Here is a 21,579-nt window from a genome sequence, read left to right as displayed (position 1 = left end):
ATGCAAGAGACCTTTTCTGGTTGTTTCAGTTATTATCAGACTTCTACCTAAATTGAATCACCATCACACGCATCATAACATAAAGGGGGAGTGTTTTGTTAAGCTCTGAAAACAAGATGGTACAGAATAGGAACATATGAAAATAAAGTCTATTCTCTTGTCCATGAGCCATCAATCACAACTGCAAATCAAGGTTCAGCAAGTACCGAGGCACCTGGATGGGCATTTATTATCATACCACTTCTGGAGAACTGTACATACAGGACAGAACTTAGAAACCTATATGGTCTTTTAAATTATGTATTTCCTATGCTCATGGATTTAAGTCAGGCTTGCAGGATTCATTTGCCCAAAGTTGAATGTGCTGCTTAAAAGGACAAATAGTTTAGCCTTGTATTTTGTAATAATGCATTTATGTTAACTAAGTTTTGTACGTGTACTGCAACAAATAAACACACTTGGCACCATAATTTCATTGGAGACCTTATACAAAGTGCAACCCCTGCCCCCTTTGTGGGATAAGACACTGGAAAATGTGGTGGTGGACAGTTTTGCCATGCCTTGTAATTAAGAAGTTATGTTCTTCTTCACCAACTACTGTACCTGCTGCTATTGGCAAGGACTGGTTTAAACACTGACCATGTTCCACGGCTGTTTTTAGTGTCGCTTCAGGATGTGTCGATCCTAGAGGGTTACGCACAAATCGTCGCCGGCGCCTCAAGTCATCTTCCCAGTAGTCAAGGCGCCAGAACTCACGAGGACGACTACAATGAAACAGAGACGCCACATATGTTAGCAATTATCAAACAGCGTGGAAGCACTGACTTTCTGCATAGAGCTCCCCTTGTTTGCTCTGCCTTTCCCCCTCTCCTTCTTCCTAAATCTCCTTGCATCTCACACCCCCCTTCTGCAATCTTTAACTTAGGTATGTCCTTGAAAATAACAATATCACCTTCTAGTCTAAGGAATTCCTTTTCCTTTTCTTGGAAGGTGAAATAAGCACTAAATACATCATTTTGAAATGAATTGCTGACAGTGTGATCAGTTTCCCCACACTCTAGTGGCATGTGCTCTGATCTCAGCCTCATTTCAGCCTCAGCAGGGCACCTTTCTCTGTGGCTGCATTTATAAACCAGAATAGGGAAAAGGCTATTATAAATATGGTATAGCATTACCTATATTAATCAAAGTCTGTCCCCCTTCATTTTTCTTCCTAATTTGTGCCTTTTTGCTCAAGGTCAGTAAATCATACGATGAATTCTTGGTCCAGAAAGTGTTAACTTTAATGAATATCTCAGTTACATGGTTATGTATGTGATAATAAAATATTACTCTGTTTGGATGTGCAGGAATTTAATTAAAATAATCTCTTAAAATATTCATTACATTTAGCCCCTGAGGCTTAGAACAACACAAGAAAATGCATTTCTTCTCCATTTACTGTTTTTAAATAAACCATTCTTGTAGAGTGAAATAGCAATCCATTTTCAAGCAAATCAGATTGAATTTCTGTTTTATGTAGCCTGTTATTCTATTTAATTAAAAACTACATGCTATATGATGTGCAATAATTACTATATTGAAAGCATACTTTTGGAAATTTATTTTTTAAAATCTAAGTTCTATGATATTTTCCCCAATTACATAGATCTTTTTTATATGGTAACACATAAATGTCAACTTTCTCTGCTGTTAAATACTCATGTCCTAACATGCTGGAAAATATTTTAAAAGAAAAATACTAATATAGTGGTTTATTTCAGTTACATACAGAAAAAAATCTCTGGAGAACATATTTATTCACTAAATATGTACAGTATGAAACCTGTAAGCTTCAAAAATGAAATAAAAACATAATTAAAATTTCTTCAGGAATGACTAATAAAAAATAAAATCTTACTTGTATTTCATGAGCTAATAAAACTGTACCTGTCAGCTTTGACGAATTAATACTCTTTACCAGCTGACTATCCCAAAATACCCAAATAAAGTCAACCCTGTTATGATGTTTTAAAGATGCCATCTATAAAAATAGATATGTAACAAGTATTTTTGTTGGCTAAAAATTAAGCTTAAAAGCATAGACAACAAACAGTACATTACATAAAAAAAATATTTTAAAAGTAGTAGGAATCCAATAACCTTTTCAGAGAATAAAAAAGGTACAATAAGACCATCAAATACTTCCTTTGTTGAATTTGGTCATACTTGACAAGGGAACAATGATACCAAAATGAAATATAAAAATGTGTCAGCATTGTAGTGCTCAAAAAAGAAAACTAAAACTCATTTATTCTTTCTTTAATTCATTGCTTTGGTACCTAAACTTTAAATAAAAACTAACAGAATAATATTATTTCAAAATAAAATTAAGATACATTAAAAACTAAACACACATGTAAAAGACAAGAGTTGTTTGAATTCAGCTACTGAAACAAAATTCCCTTTCGTTGAGAAGGAAAGAGGCAGTACACAGATGGTTATGTGCATGGCTTTGATAGTCATGGAGCTGGGATAGGCACTTCATCATTCTGCCTTCCTACATTTATCTGTTAAAATTATTATCAAATATCAGCCAGGATGCAGTCGTGAATCACAGGCTGTTCCTTGTCTTCAGGGGAATGATACAATGAGGGTCTATTCATCAGTGCAGCAATCGGCACAAGTAATTAGTTCCCTAGACTGAGATTTGCTATAAAGCCTGTTTCAGTCAGTACCACAAACATATGATGGTGGAAAGCTAATGAAAGCTGCTAAAATTTGTTAACGTTTTGTGCCATCAATCCTTCTAATACCCTATGCTTCAGTTTTATGCAAAGGTAGTAAATTATTAATTTGTCATTAATCCATCTTTCTATACTTTCTGTCAAATTAGGTGATGCCATTCTTCTTGATAGCAATTAAAATTAAGAGATATTAACTTGATATGATAAAGTTATTACTAAATTAGGCAACAATAGATTTCACTACAATGCACATTGTGAAATCAAATCCAATGTTTATAAAGTACTTGCAGAGTAATTTTTATTATGTAGTAGGAAATTCATGAAAACTATAAAATTATTCACAAATGTTCTATAACTCAAAGAACAGACATATTATTACTAAAAAAAAAGCAAAAAGAAAATAGCTAACTATAGCCTATAAAATTAATTTTTAAAAAGGCCAAATTGGTGACTTTGGGCTGACAAAAATATAATCACCAATATACTAGCAACTGAAAATTAAATCACATAGGAAAAAGTTTATGAAGAAAGTTTAACTGGTTAAATACATAACTGTTTGTCTTTAAATATGAATGTTTTACCAAAACTTTAAAAATACTCAGATGTAATCCATACAAGAAGCTGTGCACATTAGCATTACTACATTTGGAAACTACTGGACCTGGTATAAGTTAAAGTGCATCTTTTCCACACCATCCGGTTAAGTAAACTTGAAGACAGAGCTAGTATCATTTCAGAATACAAACATAAAAATATTTTTAAAATGACCAAACTTTTGTTTCTATATTATAAATTATGTTTTATGATGTTTTATTATCTCTTAGAAGTTTGTTCTTTTCTAATGAGAGACAGAAAGAGAGTAGATCCAAATGGGAAAGGACCTGGGCTGAATAGAGGGAAGAGAAACTATATTCACATTGTATTGTATGACAAAAGAATCTATGTTTAATAAAAGGGGGAGTCATCAAAGGAAACCAATAATTTCAAAACATCATTTCCCAGAGTCTCCATATAAAGCAATGCTCCACGTAATGTAGTACTAAGCCCTGGAGGAATGTACTAATTAAATAGCTAGCTACTAGTTTCATCGATGAAAAATGGCATTATCTAATCCTATGAAGGAAAAGACATAATCTTGCTCACATTTTTTTTTCAAGATGTCAGGAATTACTAGCATATTATAATCATTTAGTAACAATGGACATAGTCCTGTTTTCAGTAAGATTCCAAAGACACTCAAACTGATGGTGTAAACCTGTGTTTGGTAAGACCTAAAAATATTTAATACTTCCTTCAGAAGATACAATGGACCTGGAGAAAGATATTGCATGTAGAGTCTAAGGAGATGGCTTAGTGAATAAAATGACTATTGTACAAACATAAGAACTCAAGTTGGAATCCCTTGAATCCACAAAAATATCATGATGGGAGATGTCCGGTAAGATAAGACCACGTGAAAGTACTTAGATTAATAGAAATGGGTTAATAATTAAGACAGAGCTAGCTGATAAGAAACTAGTCCTGGCCAACAGCATTATATCAAATACAGCATCTCGGAGTGTTATTTGGGGCTGGCTCGGTAGGACAAGACCAGCGGCAGGCAGAGAAAACTACTTGCTACAATATCATAGCTCCAAACATGCTGTGTGTTATACCAGATCTGGGAGATAGAGACAGGAAAAGGAAGTAGGATCTCTGGACAGCCAGTTTAGCCAAGAGAGAGAACTCCAGATTAAGTGGGAAATCCTCCCTCAAACGACAAGGTAGAGAACAATAGAGGAAGATATCCATTATGGTTTTTTGGCCCCCCACTCATGTACATACACATATTTATGTGCAAATACACCCAAACACTTGTGGAACACAATCTCTAAGTACTAAAACTCTTTCACTATAGAGACTGTCTTTAAAGTGTTATTGGTAGCCCTGAAATTCATTGTTTGCTTATTTTTTGGTTTTTCCGTCTTTGACAAATTTCAAAGCCTGATGTTAAAACTACCATGTAGATATAATGGGCTTTTCTAAAGCAACCAATTACATTCCTTTTTTACAACCCCTCTAGCAAGGCTAGGGAGTTGTCTCAATCAATGAAATACTTGTCCTGAAAGCATGAGGACCTGAGTTTATTCTCTATCACCCATATAAAAAGCTAGGAGTAGTAATATATGCTTGCTTACCAGTGTAAAGGATACAGAGTCAGATAGCTGGGGCTCACTAACCAGCAGGTCTAGCCCCGATGACTAGTCAGTTACCGTCTCAAAAAAAAAAAAAAGGTAGTTGGCTCTCAAAAATGTAGTAGTTAACCTCCACCCCACCCTGTATTCCCTGTTCCCTTAATCTACTTTCTTTCCATTTACCATTTCCTGTTCCATTACTCCCTTATATACCATTATGTTTATCTCCTTTCCCTTGAAATACTGACCAAAGGGGCCCTTACTAATTTCCTGACTTCTATGGGTATTCTAAAAGGAACACACATATCAGAAGATTCAAAGCCGAGATCCAGAAATAAAAGAAAACATTTGATATTTGTGTTTCTGGTATGGTTTACCTCACTCAGAATGATTTTTCTGAGCTCAATTCATTTATCTATAAATTTTGTAGTTTTCTTTTTCTTATGTACATACATGTGATACTACACACAACACCTTTTATACAGGACAAATAAAAGAACATAACATTGTATTTTCAATTTGAAGATATGAAACGGACACTATTATAGTAACAAAAATGAGAAGTCTTCTGAAATCTGAGAAGTAAATATACTAGAGCATCAAAAAATGAACTATGCACTGTTAACAGTGATTTCATCAGGTAATACACACATTAGAATGAACAAACTTGAGTCAACTAAAAATGAAGTATTAAAACCAAAAACCAGTAAGGCAGAATTTATATTCATTCACTAACTGTACAGTGTAACATGAAGGAATCTGATTACTATTTTCCATATGCAAATTAATGAGCTTTAAAGTCTAGTTCTCATTAAATAAAGTATAGGAAGATAACCAGGTTATTAACATATAGTAAATGGATGGTAGATAATCTAACACGAGATGAAAATATTTTCTAGTAATAATTTTTAAATATTCACCTTGAGACAGTGTTTGAACCAAAAAACTTATTAAGATGTTTCCATGAACAATTCTGTCTCCATAGAAAATACAAATGTGAAAATATATAAAATGCATAAAATGATGTGTGATTGAGCAGAGAAGGGAGCAGCACAATCCCTGAGGGACTGTTCAGAGCAAAATTTGTGTAGGCAGTGTGCTGTGGAAAAATGCGATGCCCCTTCTGTGTTACTGTGTGGCACACAACCCAAGTGTCCTCAGGGCAGGCTACCTTGCCCCTTCACATTCAGTGCTCAGAGTCCTCTCATTCTCTCTGTCATGTCCAAAGCCAGCAATACAGGACAGAGCACAGGGGCAGTTGCTTGCTATAGCAAAGAATACTCAGATCAGAAAGAAGTCTTTAATCAAAGTGAGGAAAACATTTTCTAAAAGTTAACCATGTATAAGAAACATTTATATTTGTCTGAATGAACTCATTAAACTCATGATGAATTATTAATACAGATTACTTCCTGGATGTTGTTTTACTAGAGTAAAATAGTTTCAGACAACAATAATTACTGAAATCAGCATAGGGATATAAATATACCCCAAATAGTGTAATGGAGATTAATTAACATCTATCGTCCAATGAGTTGGACATATGTGATTGTTATCTACTGGTTTGAAGGGTCATTATAAAGTAACTTCAATCTATGTCAATAAAAGAAAGATAGTTTTTAAAAAGAAAAACTGTCACAAGGCAATACTTTAAGAAAACTTTTCCATTTCCCATCTTACCCACTTTGCTGTGACAATACCTGATAAATCTTGATGGCCTTAACAGAAGTCAGTAATAAATTTTTCCAACCAGAGCAGAGCTCTACATCCTGGAGAATTTTAGCACATCATATTTTTTTCTTCAAAATATATACCCAAGTATTTTAAAATTCCTGTATCTGGAAAGGTTCAATTTTCATATTTTTAGATTTTAAAAAATTCATGATAGACATTAGGTACACCTTGAATAAATGATAATCTCTTGAAAGCAGTAAACATTTTCAGTACACTGTCAACTAGAAGATGGAAGTGCCCATGTTCTGTAAGGGTTTAAGTTTGTGTATAAATCTCAGTGAAATAATGTGCAGGTAGAATAGAGTATCATACAATGTGAGTGAATGCATCCTCACAAACTGAAATCTACGGTGCCTTCATGCAGATAAGAAAACATTACTGAAAACTTCTGCTTGTTAAGTATCAACTATGAGTCAAGCAAAGTTATCTATGCACTGTGTAGGCTTAATAAAATGAACTAGGAACACAGCTAACACCAAAGCCTCCAACTGTGAATCCCAGCGGAAGATTTTTCTAAAGAAAAATTCTTGCTTTTATTGAGGTCTGATATGGAAATTTTTACATGATCTTGAGATATCAGAGTAATGTATATTACATTGAATTATATAAAATCATAAGTGATACAGTACTGAATTTCAGAATATGTGTATTTAACTTTTTAAAGCCTTTTAGAAATTGATCTTTAATTATAATTATTACTTTAGACAAAATAATGCAGTCAAGTCAAATTACTCAAGAAATGATCCCAGCTCTTCCTGATTGCTATAAACCTGCTGATCACTTCCTTATTCACTTAGTATTTGTGTCAGAAAATAAATCTTAGCAAAGCAAAAACAAGAGATAATTATATTATCAATTAAATATCTAACAAATGGTAAATAAACTCAAATGATGTCATCAAAAATTACTGAAAGGTAACTAAGTATAACAGTGCATTAAGTAGACATATTTATTGCTTTAGGTAACTCTGAGAAAGACTCATTATCATTGAGACTCCATGACCTATTATGATAAAATACTAATTTCATCATTTTGAAGGGAAGAAATCATCTTACCCATTGGAATGAACAAGAGGCAACTGACTTCTAAAAAAAAAATGGGGCTTTCACAACATGGCATTTCCTCTACAAAATCTTGTTGGCTACGATTGTAGCTATGATCAAAGTACTAATTAACCCTGCCTGAGAAGACTGAGAGTTTCATTACCACTATAATGATGACCTGTTCTGTAAGTTCAGTGAGGAGAACAGTTTGTATCTATCTCATTACCAAGCATAATAACTGTTAAAAAGCAGACAATAAATAAATGACTAAAGGTTGAATAGATGACTTTTAAACAGAACTTAAATAATAAAGAAGAGTCTGCTGGACAAAAATAGAAAAGGCATTAGAAACCAAAGAAATGGCACATGTGAAGACATGTAGATAAAGGGCACTTTCAACTGAAGAAACCTGGGCAAGACCATAGCAAGGAAGCTTCAAGAGGGCAAAAACTGAATATGACAGTGGATTACAGAGTAGTTCTTTAAAGGCGTTGGGATGTTTACTAAGGAATTTGTCGGCATAACTTGGATTCAACAGAAACTGTAACGAGCTCTCAAGTCAGGAGATGAACTTATTAGCTTTACAATTTATAGGGCAGCAATATGAGGAGGACTGAGTTCTGACAATGGGGACAGAGCCTAGAGGTCAAGGTTTAAGAGACCCATCTGAAGCTGAATATATAAAACCTCTTAAGGGTAGGAAACTGGAGGGAGATAATAAGAATAAAGAAAAGGGTTGTCCAAAAGGAAAATGAAAACAGAAAAAAATTCTATTTACATGAAATGACTAATAAACAGATGTGGGTGGGGAGAATAATCCTGTCCTGGACAACTAATAACACTCAGACAAGTACTTGAAACAGGAAAGAATCAAAACTCTGAGTGTTGAAAGAGATCTATTCACCAGATTAAAAATTAAGTTGATGAGTATTGGAGTCAGTGACTTTAGACAGACATTCATCTAAAAAAAAAAACTGATTTTATGTTCATTATGAACTAAATATTACACTAGCTCCTAGAGAAAAATGTGCTGAAAGGATAGGGGAAAAGTCAGGATGAAATCTGGGAAATTCCATTTTGTTTCAAATTGCAGGAGAAAGGATCAAAAAAGGAACAGATAGAAAGTGTCTATTCCCTGCAAAGGACACAAAGTTGGAGAGGAATAAGGACAGTAGGAGAAGATGGAGTAGGAAAAGGAGTGTGGATATAATCAAACACATTGTACACAGTATAAAATTTCCAAAGAATAGACTTTTAGAAAGAGCAGGGACACAGACCTCAAACAGAACAGGGCTAAGAAAAGCAAGTAAACAAGGTGTTTTGGCTCAAGTCTCTGAAGGGCTGTTCTCATGTCCAGGAACAAAGGGAAGCCTTTCTCTTTTTCTATTTTGAGCAGCTTTAGGATATATAATCTGTATACCATAAAATCCACCTATTTAAAACGTTCAATGCAATGATTTTTAACATATTTACAGTTTATATAATTATAACCATGGTCTTGTTTTATAATAATTTTCACAACACATCACTTTCTCCAATAGAATTCACTGTCCATTACCAACTTCTCTCCAGTCCCCCCTTCCTCTTAGCCACTGGACATTTCATAGGAATGGAGTCACATGTTATACAGGATTTGGGAACTGGATTCTTTTTTCTTGGATTGCTCTTTAGCTTCATCCATACTATAAAATGTATTGCTCACGCTTCCATTCCCTGTCTCCATCTTCATTCTCTCTTGTCATCTTCCTTCTTACTCTCCTCCCTCCTTCAATTTTTTCTCTCTGCCTACATCCTTCCTTTTTGTTCTAGGGATTATTTCCAAGACCTCACATGTGCTAGTCATGTGCATCATTCCAATCCCAGTCTTCATATTCTTTTTAATTACTGAATGGTATTTCATTGAACACACTGTATCTTGTTTAAATGTGCTAAAATATCATTATACCCCAAGCACATCTGTTTAACCTGAGTTCATTCCAGTTACATAGCACCTTTACCCTTTTACTCGTCTCTTTTCACAACATTCAATGTTATTCTCCTCATGCAAAAAAGTTGAGATACGACTAAAAAGTTGTGAGGTCCAGGTAAGACTGGAAGTCACTACTCCAGTGTAACACTAATCTGTACAACTGTACAATCCCACTTGGCCCTTGTAAATTAAATAATGTGGGAGGAGGAGAAAAATGACTGGGTTAGGTTTATTTTCAAGATTTAGGACAGATTTGGATAAAAGATCATAAGAGGTTTGGACTAGGTTCATGAGAATGTCTGCAAGAATATACCCATGGTAGCCCTCACCAAACACAATACTATGCTACAAAAGGACAATTCCATCAGTGATACAGCACAATGGCAGCCTCATGAGATTATATAGTATAGAAATATCAGAGCCATCTTAGTTTGTCTAACTACTCTTTGTGATATTCACAAATAATGAAATCACAAAATGTTGCCTTTATGGAAAAATATCACTGTAGTGCAGTGATGCATACCTGTATATGTAATTAATTATATCTATGGTATATATTATTACATAAAAACACAAAACTGCACATATTACAGGGATACTACATGACATTTCAATACAGATAAATAATAATATATAACATTTAAGCCAGGTCAAAAATGATAGATGGCCAAATACCTATCATTTCTCTATGGTAAAAACTCTCAAATTTTGGTACCTAAAGGTATACCTTAGATTACATGAGATTAACCATTTTAGATATAAATTGATTGAGATGAGATACTTGGTCTTCTATGCTCAGTTTACTTCACTTAAAATAATAATCTCCAGTTCCATCTTGTGTATTATAAACACATGTAGGTTATCTTTGATACACTGATTTCATTTAGATCAATAATCAGGAGTATAATTCCTACATCATATAGTAGCTTTATTTTAAATTCTTGATATTTTATTCCCATAATTACTATGCTAATTTACTTCCTAGCCAACCAGATCCAAGGATTCCTTTTCTCTGTATCCTCTCAGCAGAAATTATCTTTATTTTTTGATAATTACTATACTTAACAGGGTGAAATGCTCTTATATTATGGTTTGGTTTTATATTTCCTGATGATTACTGATGTTGGACATCATTTCATACACACTTCAGCTACTTATTATTTTTTTTTCCATTTGTGCTCCAGTTTTTTTTGTTTTTTTTTTTTTTTTTTTTTTTTTTTTGTTTTAAACGGGAATAGAGACATAGTCAAATTATATACCCATGATAACTTCATACTATCTATAGAGCCAAGATACTCTCAAATTTGTGCCCATCCTTACTCCACCTCTAGTGTACTGAGATTACAGGACTGCTATCACTCTCAGTAGTTGATGGCCTTCCCAAAGTATCCATTGGGAGAGGGGTCTATAACTATTGCCTATTATTTAACTGAATGTTTTAGCAAATATGTTTTTGGAGTTCATATATATTCTAAATGTTAACCACTTGTCAAATGTTTACAACTATTTTGTCCCATTTTCCAGACTTCATGGTAATGATTGTTCCCATTTGTCTTACTTTATATTTCCTTGCTGTACTTTGGTGGGGAGGCAGGTGTGTTATTCAAAATTATCTTGTCAGTTCCAATATCCTGCAACATTTCCCCTGATTCTTCTCCTAGTATTCTCAGTTCTTACATTTAAGGTTTTAGTTCACTTAGAGTTGATTTTTTCAACAGGTGAGAAATAGGAGAATAACTTCACTCTTCTTAATATAATTTATTTTCCAAGCACCACTTATTAAAGAAACTATTCTTTGTCCAGTGTATGTTCTTAACACCTGCACTGGCTAGTTTTATGTCAACTTGACACAACTAGAGTTGTCTGAGGAGAAAGAGTCAACTGAGAAAAAGGTTTCCATAAGATCAGGCTGTAGGTAAGCCTTTAGAGAATTTTCAAAATTAGCCCAGGCCTTTGGGGGTAGGGCCACCCTTAGGTCTTGGGTGCTATAAGAAAGCAGACTCAGCAAGCCATGGAAAGTAAGCCAGTAAGCAGCACTCCTCCATGGCCTCTGCAACAGGCTCCAGCCTCCAGGTTCCTGGCCTGTTTAAGTTCCTGTCTTGACTCTCTCTCTATGATGAACTATGATATAGAAGTATAAGTGGAATAAAACTTTTCCTCTTCATGTTTATTTTTTGCTGCACTACAGCAAAAGAAATCCAAAAATAGCATCTTAATCCAAAACTATCAGCTGCTTGTAGACGAGCTGGCTTTCTTCTAGGATTTCTATACTGTTCCATTGCTCTATATGTCTTTTTAAATGTCTATACCTTGATGTTTTGAACATTACAACTTTGTTAAGCTAGGTAGTTAGTGCCTCTTGTTTTGTTCTGTTGGCTTTGACCATTCAAGATTTTGTGGTTGTTTCTCCTACTTTTATGAGAAACATTATTGGTATTTTGACAGGTAAAATATTGACTACATAGAACATATCAGGTAGTATAGAGACATTTTAACAACATTAATACTTGAAGAGGGGGTATCTTTCCATTCTTATGGAGTTCTCATCAATTTCTTTCACCAATATATAATTTTCATTGAAGGCTTTAATAGGCACAAAGTCACTGAAAATCCAAATTTATGCTGGTCTCAAGTTACTCCTACTGATGATAATTAACCAATACAGTTGGGTTTTGAAGCAGGGTAAGTTTTGTTTTCCTATCAATTGATATATCAGTTTAACCAATAGTCCAATTTCCTTTATGTAGTGGTATTATGAGTTAAAATTTGTACTAAAATTGCCTAGAGTGAATATGAAAATTTTCTTCAGTTTCCAAAATACAAAATCACTAGATGAATAGGAGAACATGAAAGAGCATCATCAAGCTGAACAATGTGTTGTAGAAATAATCTTACAGAGACAGAGTTTTGCTCTTTATATTATGTATCTAAAAATTAACTATTTTAATAGTTAATCTTTATTTTTCAACTCAACTAGATTTACAGTCATGGAAATATATCTCTAGGTATCTCTATTATGGGTTTTCAAAAAGATTTAACTGAGGACCTACCCTATGGTGATATTTTGTTTATGATCTGACAAATAAAGCTTGCCTGAACATCAGAGTACAAAGCTAGCCACACTAGACAGCCATAGATGCCAAGCAGTAGTGGTACACAACTTTAATCCCAGCACTTGGGAGACAGAAGTAAAAGGATCTCTGTGAGTTCAAGGCCACCCCGAGCTACACAAAATTGATCCAGTCTAAAAGAGAAATGGAGCTTGCACAATGATCCCAGCCCTTGGGATCCCACACTTTTAATCCAAGCACTAGAGAGGAATATAATGCAGGAGGAGACAGGAGCTCAGTGAGTCTGAGGAGCAGTGCATTTGGGAGTAGTCTGAGATTTGGTGGCTACCTTCTGAGGACAGGCTCAGCCCTTTGGTCTGAGTATTGGTAGAGGTAAGAACTCTGTAGTGGTTGGTGGCTTTGCTTCTCTGATCTTCAGTTTTAACCCCAAAGCTATCTCTGATATTTTTATTATTAATACCAATTAGAATTCATGCACATTACCTTAATGTGAGAAGCACTATTCCATAGGCTGTGGTCCCAGGCTAAATAAGAAAGATGTTTCATCTCTAATTCTGGACTGTTGATGGAATATGACCAGCCCCCTCATATTCTTTGAGAGACAAGTCTTCCTTCTCTCTTTGTTTTCTATTTCATTTCATTTATTTATTTATTTATTATTTTGTTTGTTTCTGTGTTTTGTTTTGTTGAGTCAGGGTTTCTCTGTGTAGCCCTGGCTGTCCTGAAACTCACTCTGTAGACCAGACTGTCCTCAAACTCAGAGATCTGCCTGCCTTTGCCTCCTAAGTGCTAAGATTAAAGGTTTGTACAGCCACACCCAGCTATGTTTTCCTTTCTTAAGCTGATTTTATAACTTTTTTCCCCCATGACAATAAGGAAAGAAATTAACATAACCATGATGTTGTAGGCAGATTATCGGTATTTCCCTGATTACCTCATTTAATCCTAAAAACAGCCTTACAAATTAGAAGTATAATTCATATTTTTCAGGTGAAAAACTGAAATTAACATAACCATGATGTTGTAGGCAGATTATCGGTATTTCCCTGATTACCTCATTTAATCCTAAAAACAGCCTTACAAATTAGAAGTATAATTCATATTTTTCAGGTGAAAAAACTGAAACTCAGAAATTAAAGTAATCTAGCTAATAATAAATGGAGGGTGACCTTCCATCTAAGACACCCCATTACTCAAATGGTTTTAGAACTGTTTTGACTAAGATATTCATGTTAGGCTCACCAATATACTCATTTTGGCAATTTATTATATTGGCATGCATTTAAACTTCTCTTTTGTAAAATGGCAGATTTGAATGAGACTAAGCTGAATCTCTATTCTTTGAAAAACTATCAGCACATATAACAATGATTATAACATACATAACTTTACTAGAATTAGCATAACTCAATATTGAAAGCATGATCGTTACACTTAGAAGAAAAAGGAGACTCTGTAACTTTGAACAGAGGAAAAAAAATCAAGATGAATACTCAGTAAGAAGCTGCTATTACTTCCTGAATATTTCTACCGCAACATAGAAGAACTAGATGCTTTAAAAACATAAAAGAAGCAATCTCACATCCAAGGATGAATATCTTGGCATTTAAAATATTCCTTCCGCTCAAGTTAAAGCCCCAAAGTTGTTGCTGTTCTTAGGATAGTTGATAAAGTATAAACACAAAAAAAAGTAAAGAAACTTCATTTTTACAATAAGGTATTTTATTTTTAGATAAATAAAGCTTTGTATTTAGAAACACCTAGCATAAGCTATTACTTCCTTTGTTTAATCCAAAACTCTCAGAAAAGTATAGAAATCAAATAACCAATTTAAACTAGCAAAGAAGAAATAATATATATCCTGTACTTTATAACCTAGATAAATTAAGGCATTAGCAAAAACTATGTGCTCCTACCCACAGGGGAAAATAGGCTTATTAAGTTTCACTTCCAAGTTCTGAAGCCTGCTGGAAGCTAGTTCTCTGAATACTTGCTGTCATCTCCGGGAAACATTCTGGTTCTTTCTACTTTGCAACAATTATTTATATTTTGAAGCAATTGTGTGTGATGTCCATGTCCTGTCCATGTGACAACCCCCACACACAGACACTGCATTTCACTTTGTCCCCCCCCCCCCCCCGGTTCTCAATTATCAATCCTGAATGGTTTATTCATTTACAGACTATTTTCTGAGTATCACTGCTATTTGGAGAATCCTGATTGAGATGATAGTAGATACACAAACTTGAAGACAATGCAGCCTCTAATCACAAGACCTTATAACCTAGTGTACTTTATGTCAACTTGACACAACATTGTCATAAAGTTGTCTCTATCAAAGTTACTGCCAAGGTCATCTGAGAAGAGGGAACCAGGATTGAGAAAATGTTTCTAAAAGACTGGTCTGTAGGAAGTCTTGATTAATGATTGACGGGGAGGGCCCATCCCACAGAGGGTGGTACCACTCCTGGGCTGGTGGTCCCAGGGTCTTATAAAACAGTCAGTAGAGCAAGTCATGGGGAGCAAGCCAGTAAGCAACACTCCTTCATAGCCTCAGCATCAGCTTGCTGGCACTTGTTCCTGCTTTGAATTACTGCCCTGATTTCCCTAGGTGATGGAATGTGATCTGAGTTCCTCCCCAAGTCATTTGGTATCATGGTTTACTGTGCAGCAACAGAAACCTAACTAAGATACATAGTAACTAAATTAGAATATCATTATTTGACATAAAATCAAAGACTATGAGAAAACTAACTATCTAGTAGTGTATAAAAATCCAAAACAACAAAAGGTGTGGTAACTTTTGGTGAAAGGGATTAGGAAAAGTGTTGGAGAGCAGATTTTTGAGAAAGATAATTGGGATGGGGTTGAATTAGAACTGATACACAAAGAAGAGAGCATCCAATATTTTCACAGAGCTTTTTATCAGTGTACAGAGTCCTAAGAATTGAAATTAGATGTTTAGTTAGTCCTACATAAAATGAGATGAATACAAAACACCAGGCTAACCATTTAAAGAGTAGAAATGTAAAACTAATACTTATATTGCACTCATTCACTTACCAAAATATTTAATTGTTTATCAATAATAACACAATAATCTGTACCAGGCATGTGAAATTCAAGTTTTGTTTTTATTTTCATTTTTGTAGTGAAGAATCATTGTTCTAAATTACCTCATCATCCAATGAGACAAGTAAGTGCAGCAAGAGACATTTACATGCAAAATGTGCCCCATGAACATAGAGGTAGGGCATAATTTAAAGCAAGAGATGAGCTTTTTCACCAATAAATTGGCACATAGTATTGGCAGATATTTTCCAGGAGAATAAAAAAAGAAACACAGTCTTTTAGGGAATAACACAAGCAAAAGCCAAGCAAATAAACAACTGAGAGCAGGCTACAGCTTATTCTTTCCAGCATTCCTGGAAAATATAAAGCAAGAAGTGGCCAAAGAATAATTTGCAATATGGAAGGTGCCAGATCATGAAAAAGTATCTGAGGCGTCTGGCTCCTGGTAAAAAACATATGGTTTCTTCCCTCCCTCCCTCCCTCCTTTCCTTTCTTCCTTTCTTTTCTTGGCCTCACCAAAGGCTTTTACCTGGCAGACTTCAGAGAAGAAAGCTTCCCCTGCACCACACTTGATGTACAACCAATTCTTTCCAAGCTTTGGGGAAAGCTGCATTAAGAGTTCCTGGAGCCTGGCCAGTCATACTCTATGTGTATTGTCTCTATCCTCCCAGATTTCTATCCCATGTCTGAACTAAGATTCTCTTCAGGCCTCCTTGCTGAAATCTTACTTGAAGAAGGAAAATCTTATAGACGTTTCTCACTACTTAAAGTTAAGTCTATACCAAGACTGTCTCACTACCTCAAGCTTTCCCTTCCACCTCAAAGTCCATTACACTGCCTGAGCCTTCAGTTTCAGCATCCTTGGAATGAACCCAACATTTGCAGACATTTGTAAGGACACAAAATAAGTAAATTTAAGGCAAGAAACATTGAAAATGAGAAAATAGGTTAAAAGTTATTATTATGATGGGATGAAGATTCTACGTAGGTACCAACTAGACCTCTTCATGTTCAATAAGTTGTGTGACTGTTGACTATTGACCTCAGCAATGGGGTCCTGCTATCAGTTTGTAGAAAGCAAATTACAGTTTTGGTGACAGCCTGGGTTGTTTGGTAATTTCCATAAGATAACTTTAGCCAACAATAAACTGGATGTAACCCAATCTTGGTACTGGAAACTTCATTTGGGGACAAGAGAGAGCTAGTCTCTCCCATCATCTCTCTCTCTCTCTCTCTCTCTCTCTCTCTCTCTCTCTCTCTATCTCTCTCTCTCTCTCTCATTCACACACACACACACACACACACACACACTCCATTCGTGATAGCTTATTTCCATTTTATTATTATAGTGGAGATGGAGAAAACTCTCTTACCAAAAGCTTTTAATATTAAAGTGAGAAACAAAGTTCTATGTGAATCCGTTTTTTTAAAGCAGCTTGTGCTTCCCAAACAAATATATCCAAGTGGAGATACTGATTAGACATTTGAATAAATTTGCTAAATTCAAAGGAAGGAACCTGAAAGAACACATAATTTTAGAGTCATATCTAGACAGTATTTATATAACTTAGCTGTGGACTGGCTGAGAGCTCCAAAACTGCACATAGACAGAGAAGAAGAGAAGTTAGAAACCCAAAGACTAAGACCTGATCATCCCAATAACAAGACTGAAGGAAACAGGCAAGAACCAGAAGGAATTTTGAGGAGAGGCCAAAGGTAGGAGAGATATCAAAAGTGTTCCATAGATATACAGTAATCTGGTGTGTGTGTGTGTGTGTGTGTGTGTGTGTGTGTGTGTGTGTGTGTGTGTGTGTGTGTGTCTACAAGTCAAGGCAGCCATTCAGAATAGACTACCAGAACAAGCAGTATCCATGTAACTGGTGTCCTTGATGATAATCTCAGGAGAATGATGGGACAAAAGCCTCAGTGTAGCTGGGGTTCATGAGGGAGAACTCAACAAGAAACAAATCCTTCAATGTCATTCATATATAGCAAGGAAGTCACATATATTCTGTATCTGAGTTAGTACACTGGAAACATTTTAGAAAAAAATGATTGCACCAAATGATACTATAAACAGGCCATAATAATGTGTAGAATAAAGAGATTCTTTTGGGCCTGAACATATCAGAATAGTCTAGATAGATACTGACAAAAAGGCTTATGCATGCTGGGGTAAAACTGCAGGCCTGTGATTGTAGCTATTCAGGATTGCAAGTTGCAAGTAAGCCTGGGCAGCCTGAGGAGACCTTGACTCAAAATGAAGACAAAGAGCTGGTAACAGAACGGGGCAGCATGCACCTAGCGTGCATGAGGCCTAAGATCAAACAAGATTATTCAGATTGAAAAATACAGAAATGCCTCAGAGGATCCATCATGTTGTGGGAGGAATTCCATAATGAATAGGGAAATTAAAATCAGTTGAGCTGTGCCTCTTACTATTTCAACTATTATTCTTTGAGACTGTGCCTAATTAATTTTTTTATGTTAAAAGGTTGATAACTACATTTAAAAAATAATTTCAATAAATTATCTGCATTTTCTAAGACCATTGTCCTCAAACAATAATGCACTAGGCTACCTAATATTCCTTAGACATATGTTCAGCTTCTTAACTGTTGAATTCTCAAATGCTGTAAATGAAGCTAAACTCTTGGTCAGTATAAGTCAGAGAAAATTAAATATATATTTAAACTACACTTTAAAAATCATATTAGGAAGATCATCATGAAAAGAATCCCAGGTTGCAGAAACACATAGAGATACCTGTCCTGAACAAGGAGGAACTTATGGGACCCCAGACTGATAGCTGGGAAGCCAGCATGGGACTGACTCAGGCCCCCCTGAATATGGGTCTCAGCCAGAAGGACTGAACAGTCTAAGGGACCTCAGACAGTGGAACCAGGATGTATCCCTGGTGCACAAAAGGACTTTACGAACACATCCCCCATGTAAGGATAACTGCCTTAACCTAGAGACAGGAGGGAAGCCATAGTCCCTAGTTCAAATGACCTGTCAGATCTACATGACCCCACCTGGATGGCATTGCCCTACATATGGAATTGGGGTGGGGGGATGGGAGGGGAGGGTGGTCAGGGTGCATGTGAGAGGGTAGAGAGGGGAAAGGTGAGTGAGTGAGTGAGGGAGGGAGGGAGGGAGGGGAACTGGGATTGACATGTAAAATAATAAATTAAAAAAAAAAAGAATCCCTTACATAGTCTTAGTCCAGGAAAATAAATGCAGGCATGCATGAAGTATTTTTTTTTAAGCATCTTCACAATGTTTTATAAAGTTATTATCAATCCAAGTTGGAAAAGAAAGAAATCAGAGCAGTACATGATATTTAAATACCTTATGTTTTCATTTTACACTTTTCCTCTCAGGATGAAGTCTTAAAGGTAATTCAAAAGGAAAATGAAAGTATTTTACCCAGAAGATAGAGACCATATGTTCTGCAATCTGGAAACCCATTGGGGAAATGACTTGAGTTTTTAAAAACTAAATTTTGACAATTGGAAGCTGATGTGGCGTTTTTATTTATTTATTTTTCTCTCACTCTCTTCATGAAGAGTTGAATAATTCTCAGGGGGGAATGAAATAGACTTTTATCGAGTATAGAAAAGCTCAACACCTGTTCAACTACAAATTACTTAAAAAACATTCAGCAAGCTTTCACAATCTCAGAATGAGGATTCATAATAAACACCTATTCCTAAGTATAAGATATTCCCAGAAGGTTAGCACAGGAAGCACATTTACATAGCTGGGTCTTTTAGATTTCATACTCTATAGTTTCCAACCTTCATGTTATTAATATATTTATTACTATACATAATTACAATTAAGATTATTTTTGTTGACAAGGACATAAAAGTTGGCTATAATTAAAGATTTATATATTATAATAGTGTCAGGATCTAAGACAGAAGATAGCTCTTATTTACTATCTCTATGCAACAACTACAAATGTCTAGAACAATACCGAACACCTATTATACACTAACAAATTACATCAGAACCGTAAGAATACATGTGCCTCATCCCAGTCATTCTTCCTTAGATATAGTTAATATTCTTCCATTAAAAGGATTCTACTCTCACAATCTGGGTAAAATGAAATGAAGTTCTTTTTAAGAACCTTCAATTGTGTCGATTATTCTACAATAGATAACTTACACACAAATATACTCCTAAGGAGTATAATTTAACTAAAAACATTGTTTGTCTATTACATGAAAGGCAAACAGGTACTATATTGACAAACGTGGATTGACACAGTATTTCAATACAGAGACTATGAATAGATATTTAAGTTTACAAAAATAACTCTAAGTTAAATTAAGAAGATTAGTAACAAAACAAGATTTTTAAAACAAAATATTGCTTTTTCTGTAAAGAAATTTCATTGTATTATGCTGCATAATTAAACACTCAACAGCAGCCTCTTTCATTTGCCTTCTTCCTTTCCAGTGTCCTTGCATACTTTGTAGAGAAATACAATGGAGTAATGATAAAGAAAGCAATTATTTCTTTTTTTAAAATAACTGGGCCAGTCAGACAGCTCAGCAGGTTTGCCACCAAGCATGACAAACTGAATTCAATCCCCAAGTTCCACATGGTAGAAGAGAACCAACTCCGGCAAATTGTTCTCTAACTTCCACACACATGCTATGCTATATATATGTACTGACATGGAAACACACACACAAATGCATACACACACACACACACACACACACACACACACACAGTAAATGTACTTTTTAAAAATTGTTAAAAATAAGAACTTTCAGCAAAAATTGTTTTAAAATTGTATGAAAATGAGAATTATGACCATAGTGGTCACAGACATCTGCTTTGAAAGATGTTACTTCATGGAGATTTATATGTTCCTTCTCTACCATCTAACCTATTTACCCCATTTTTTTATTATAAAAAATTATGTGCTTCCTAAGTATATTTTATTTATTGCTTAACAGTCTTTTGTATAGTATGCCATGTATACACACATACATTAGAAGAAAAAGAGTTGTGTCCCTCTGTAATTGCACTATAAAAGCAACAGAGACACTGTGATAAAAATAAAGCACCCTATGGAAAGATTATCTAGATTTAGCTCTAATTTCATAATTTACTACCTATTAGATCTACACAAACATCCTTTAAACCTATTTGAGCCTCAGTCTCCACATCTAAAAAATAAATGTGTTGAATTAAGGAATCTGTAAATCCCTGCAACTTTAAAAATGCTCTTAATTCAATGTTCTATTTTTTAATATAGTTTACTCTTACTATACTTCATTATTATGTGTTCATGATTTTATTATTTCTGGGCCCTCAGAAATCTCAATGAATTCTGCTCAATAAAATGTATGGAATTAATTACTTCATTTCCTTATCGCATATTTCTACTAGGAGAAGAGGGTAAAAAGCAATGATTTGGTCACTGACTGCCCCGAGTCTCATCTTTTCCTGGGGGCAATGCTTAGGTCTTTGGGTCAGTAAGATGAACATAAAACTCAAGCATAGATAGACTTGTCTAGCTGGGAACCAACACCTGGGTCAACACAAGACTACAAGTGATTTGATTAAGGTCTGACAAATACACAGGAAAGAAGTTATCATAGCTTTATTTCTCTTCATCCTGTTACATTTTTGGAGCTACAAGAACACTGAAGTTGGAAGGGAAGGTACTAAAAGATTTAAATACTTCAAAACTTGACTTTTACAATGCAAAGGACACTGTTTTCAATACTTATGCTAAAGATTTGGGGTTGGGGCAGAAAATTG

At 34.9% G+C, this 21,579-nt stretch overlaps 2 protein-coding genes across 10 annotated transcripts in view; one reads left to right on the top strand and one right to left on the bottom strand.

Moving 5' to 3' along the window:
- Positions 1 to 21,579, top strand: part of Kirrel1 (kirre like nephrin family adhesion molecule 1) — a 1,148,154-nt gene that overhangs the window by 602,112 nt on the left and 524,463 nt on the right. The gene's annotated exons all lie outside the window — the stretch shown is intronic.
- Lrba (LPS responsive beige-like anchor protein) overlaps positions 1 to 21,579 on the bottom strand; it is a 552,647-nt gene that overhangs the window by 241,899 nt on the left and 289,169 nt on the right. For all 6 annotated transcript variants that reach the window (XM_051199359.1, XM_051199362.1, XM_051199361.1 and 3 more), the window contains one exon: positions 640 to 764. In XM_051199359.1, the coding sequence (XP_051055316.1) occupies positions 640 to 764 (125 nt within the window). The remainder of the gene's footprint in view (positions 1 to 639; positions 765 to 21,579) is intronic.

The sequence above is a fragment of the Phodopus roborovskii genome, unplaced genomic scaffold (genome assembly GCF_943737965.1).
Source record: "Phodopus roborovskii unplaced genomic scaffold, PHOROB, whole genome shotgun sequence".
Classification (NCBI taxonomy): Eukaryota; Metazoa; Chordata; class Mammalia; order Rodentia; family Cricetidae; genus Phodopus; species Phodopus roborovskii.
This window is presented reverse-complemented; position numbering and strand designations above follow the sequence as displayed.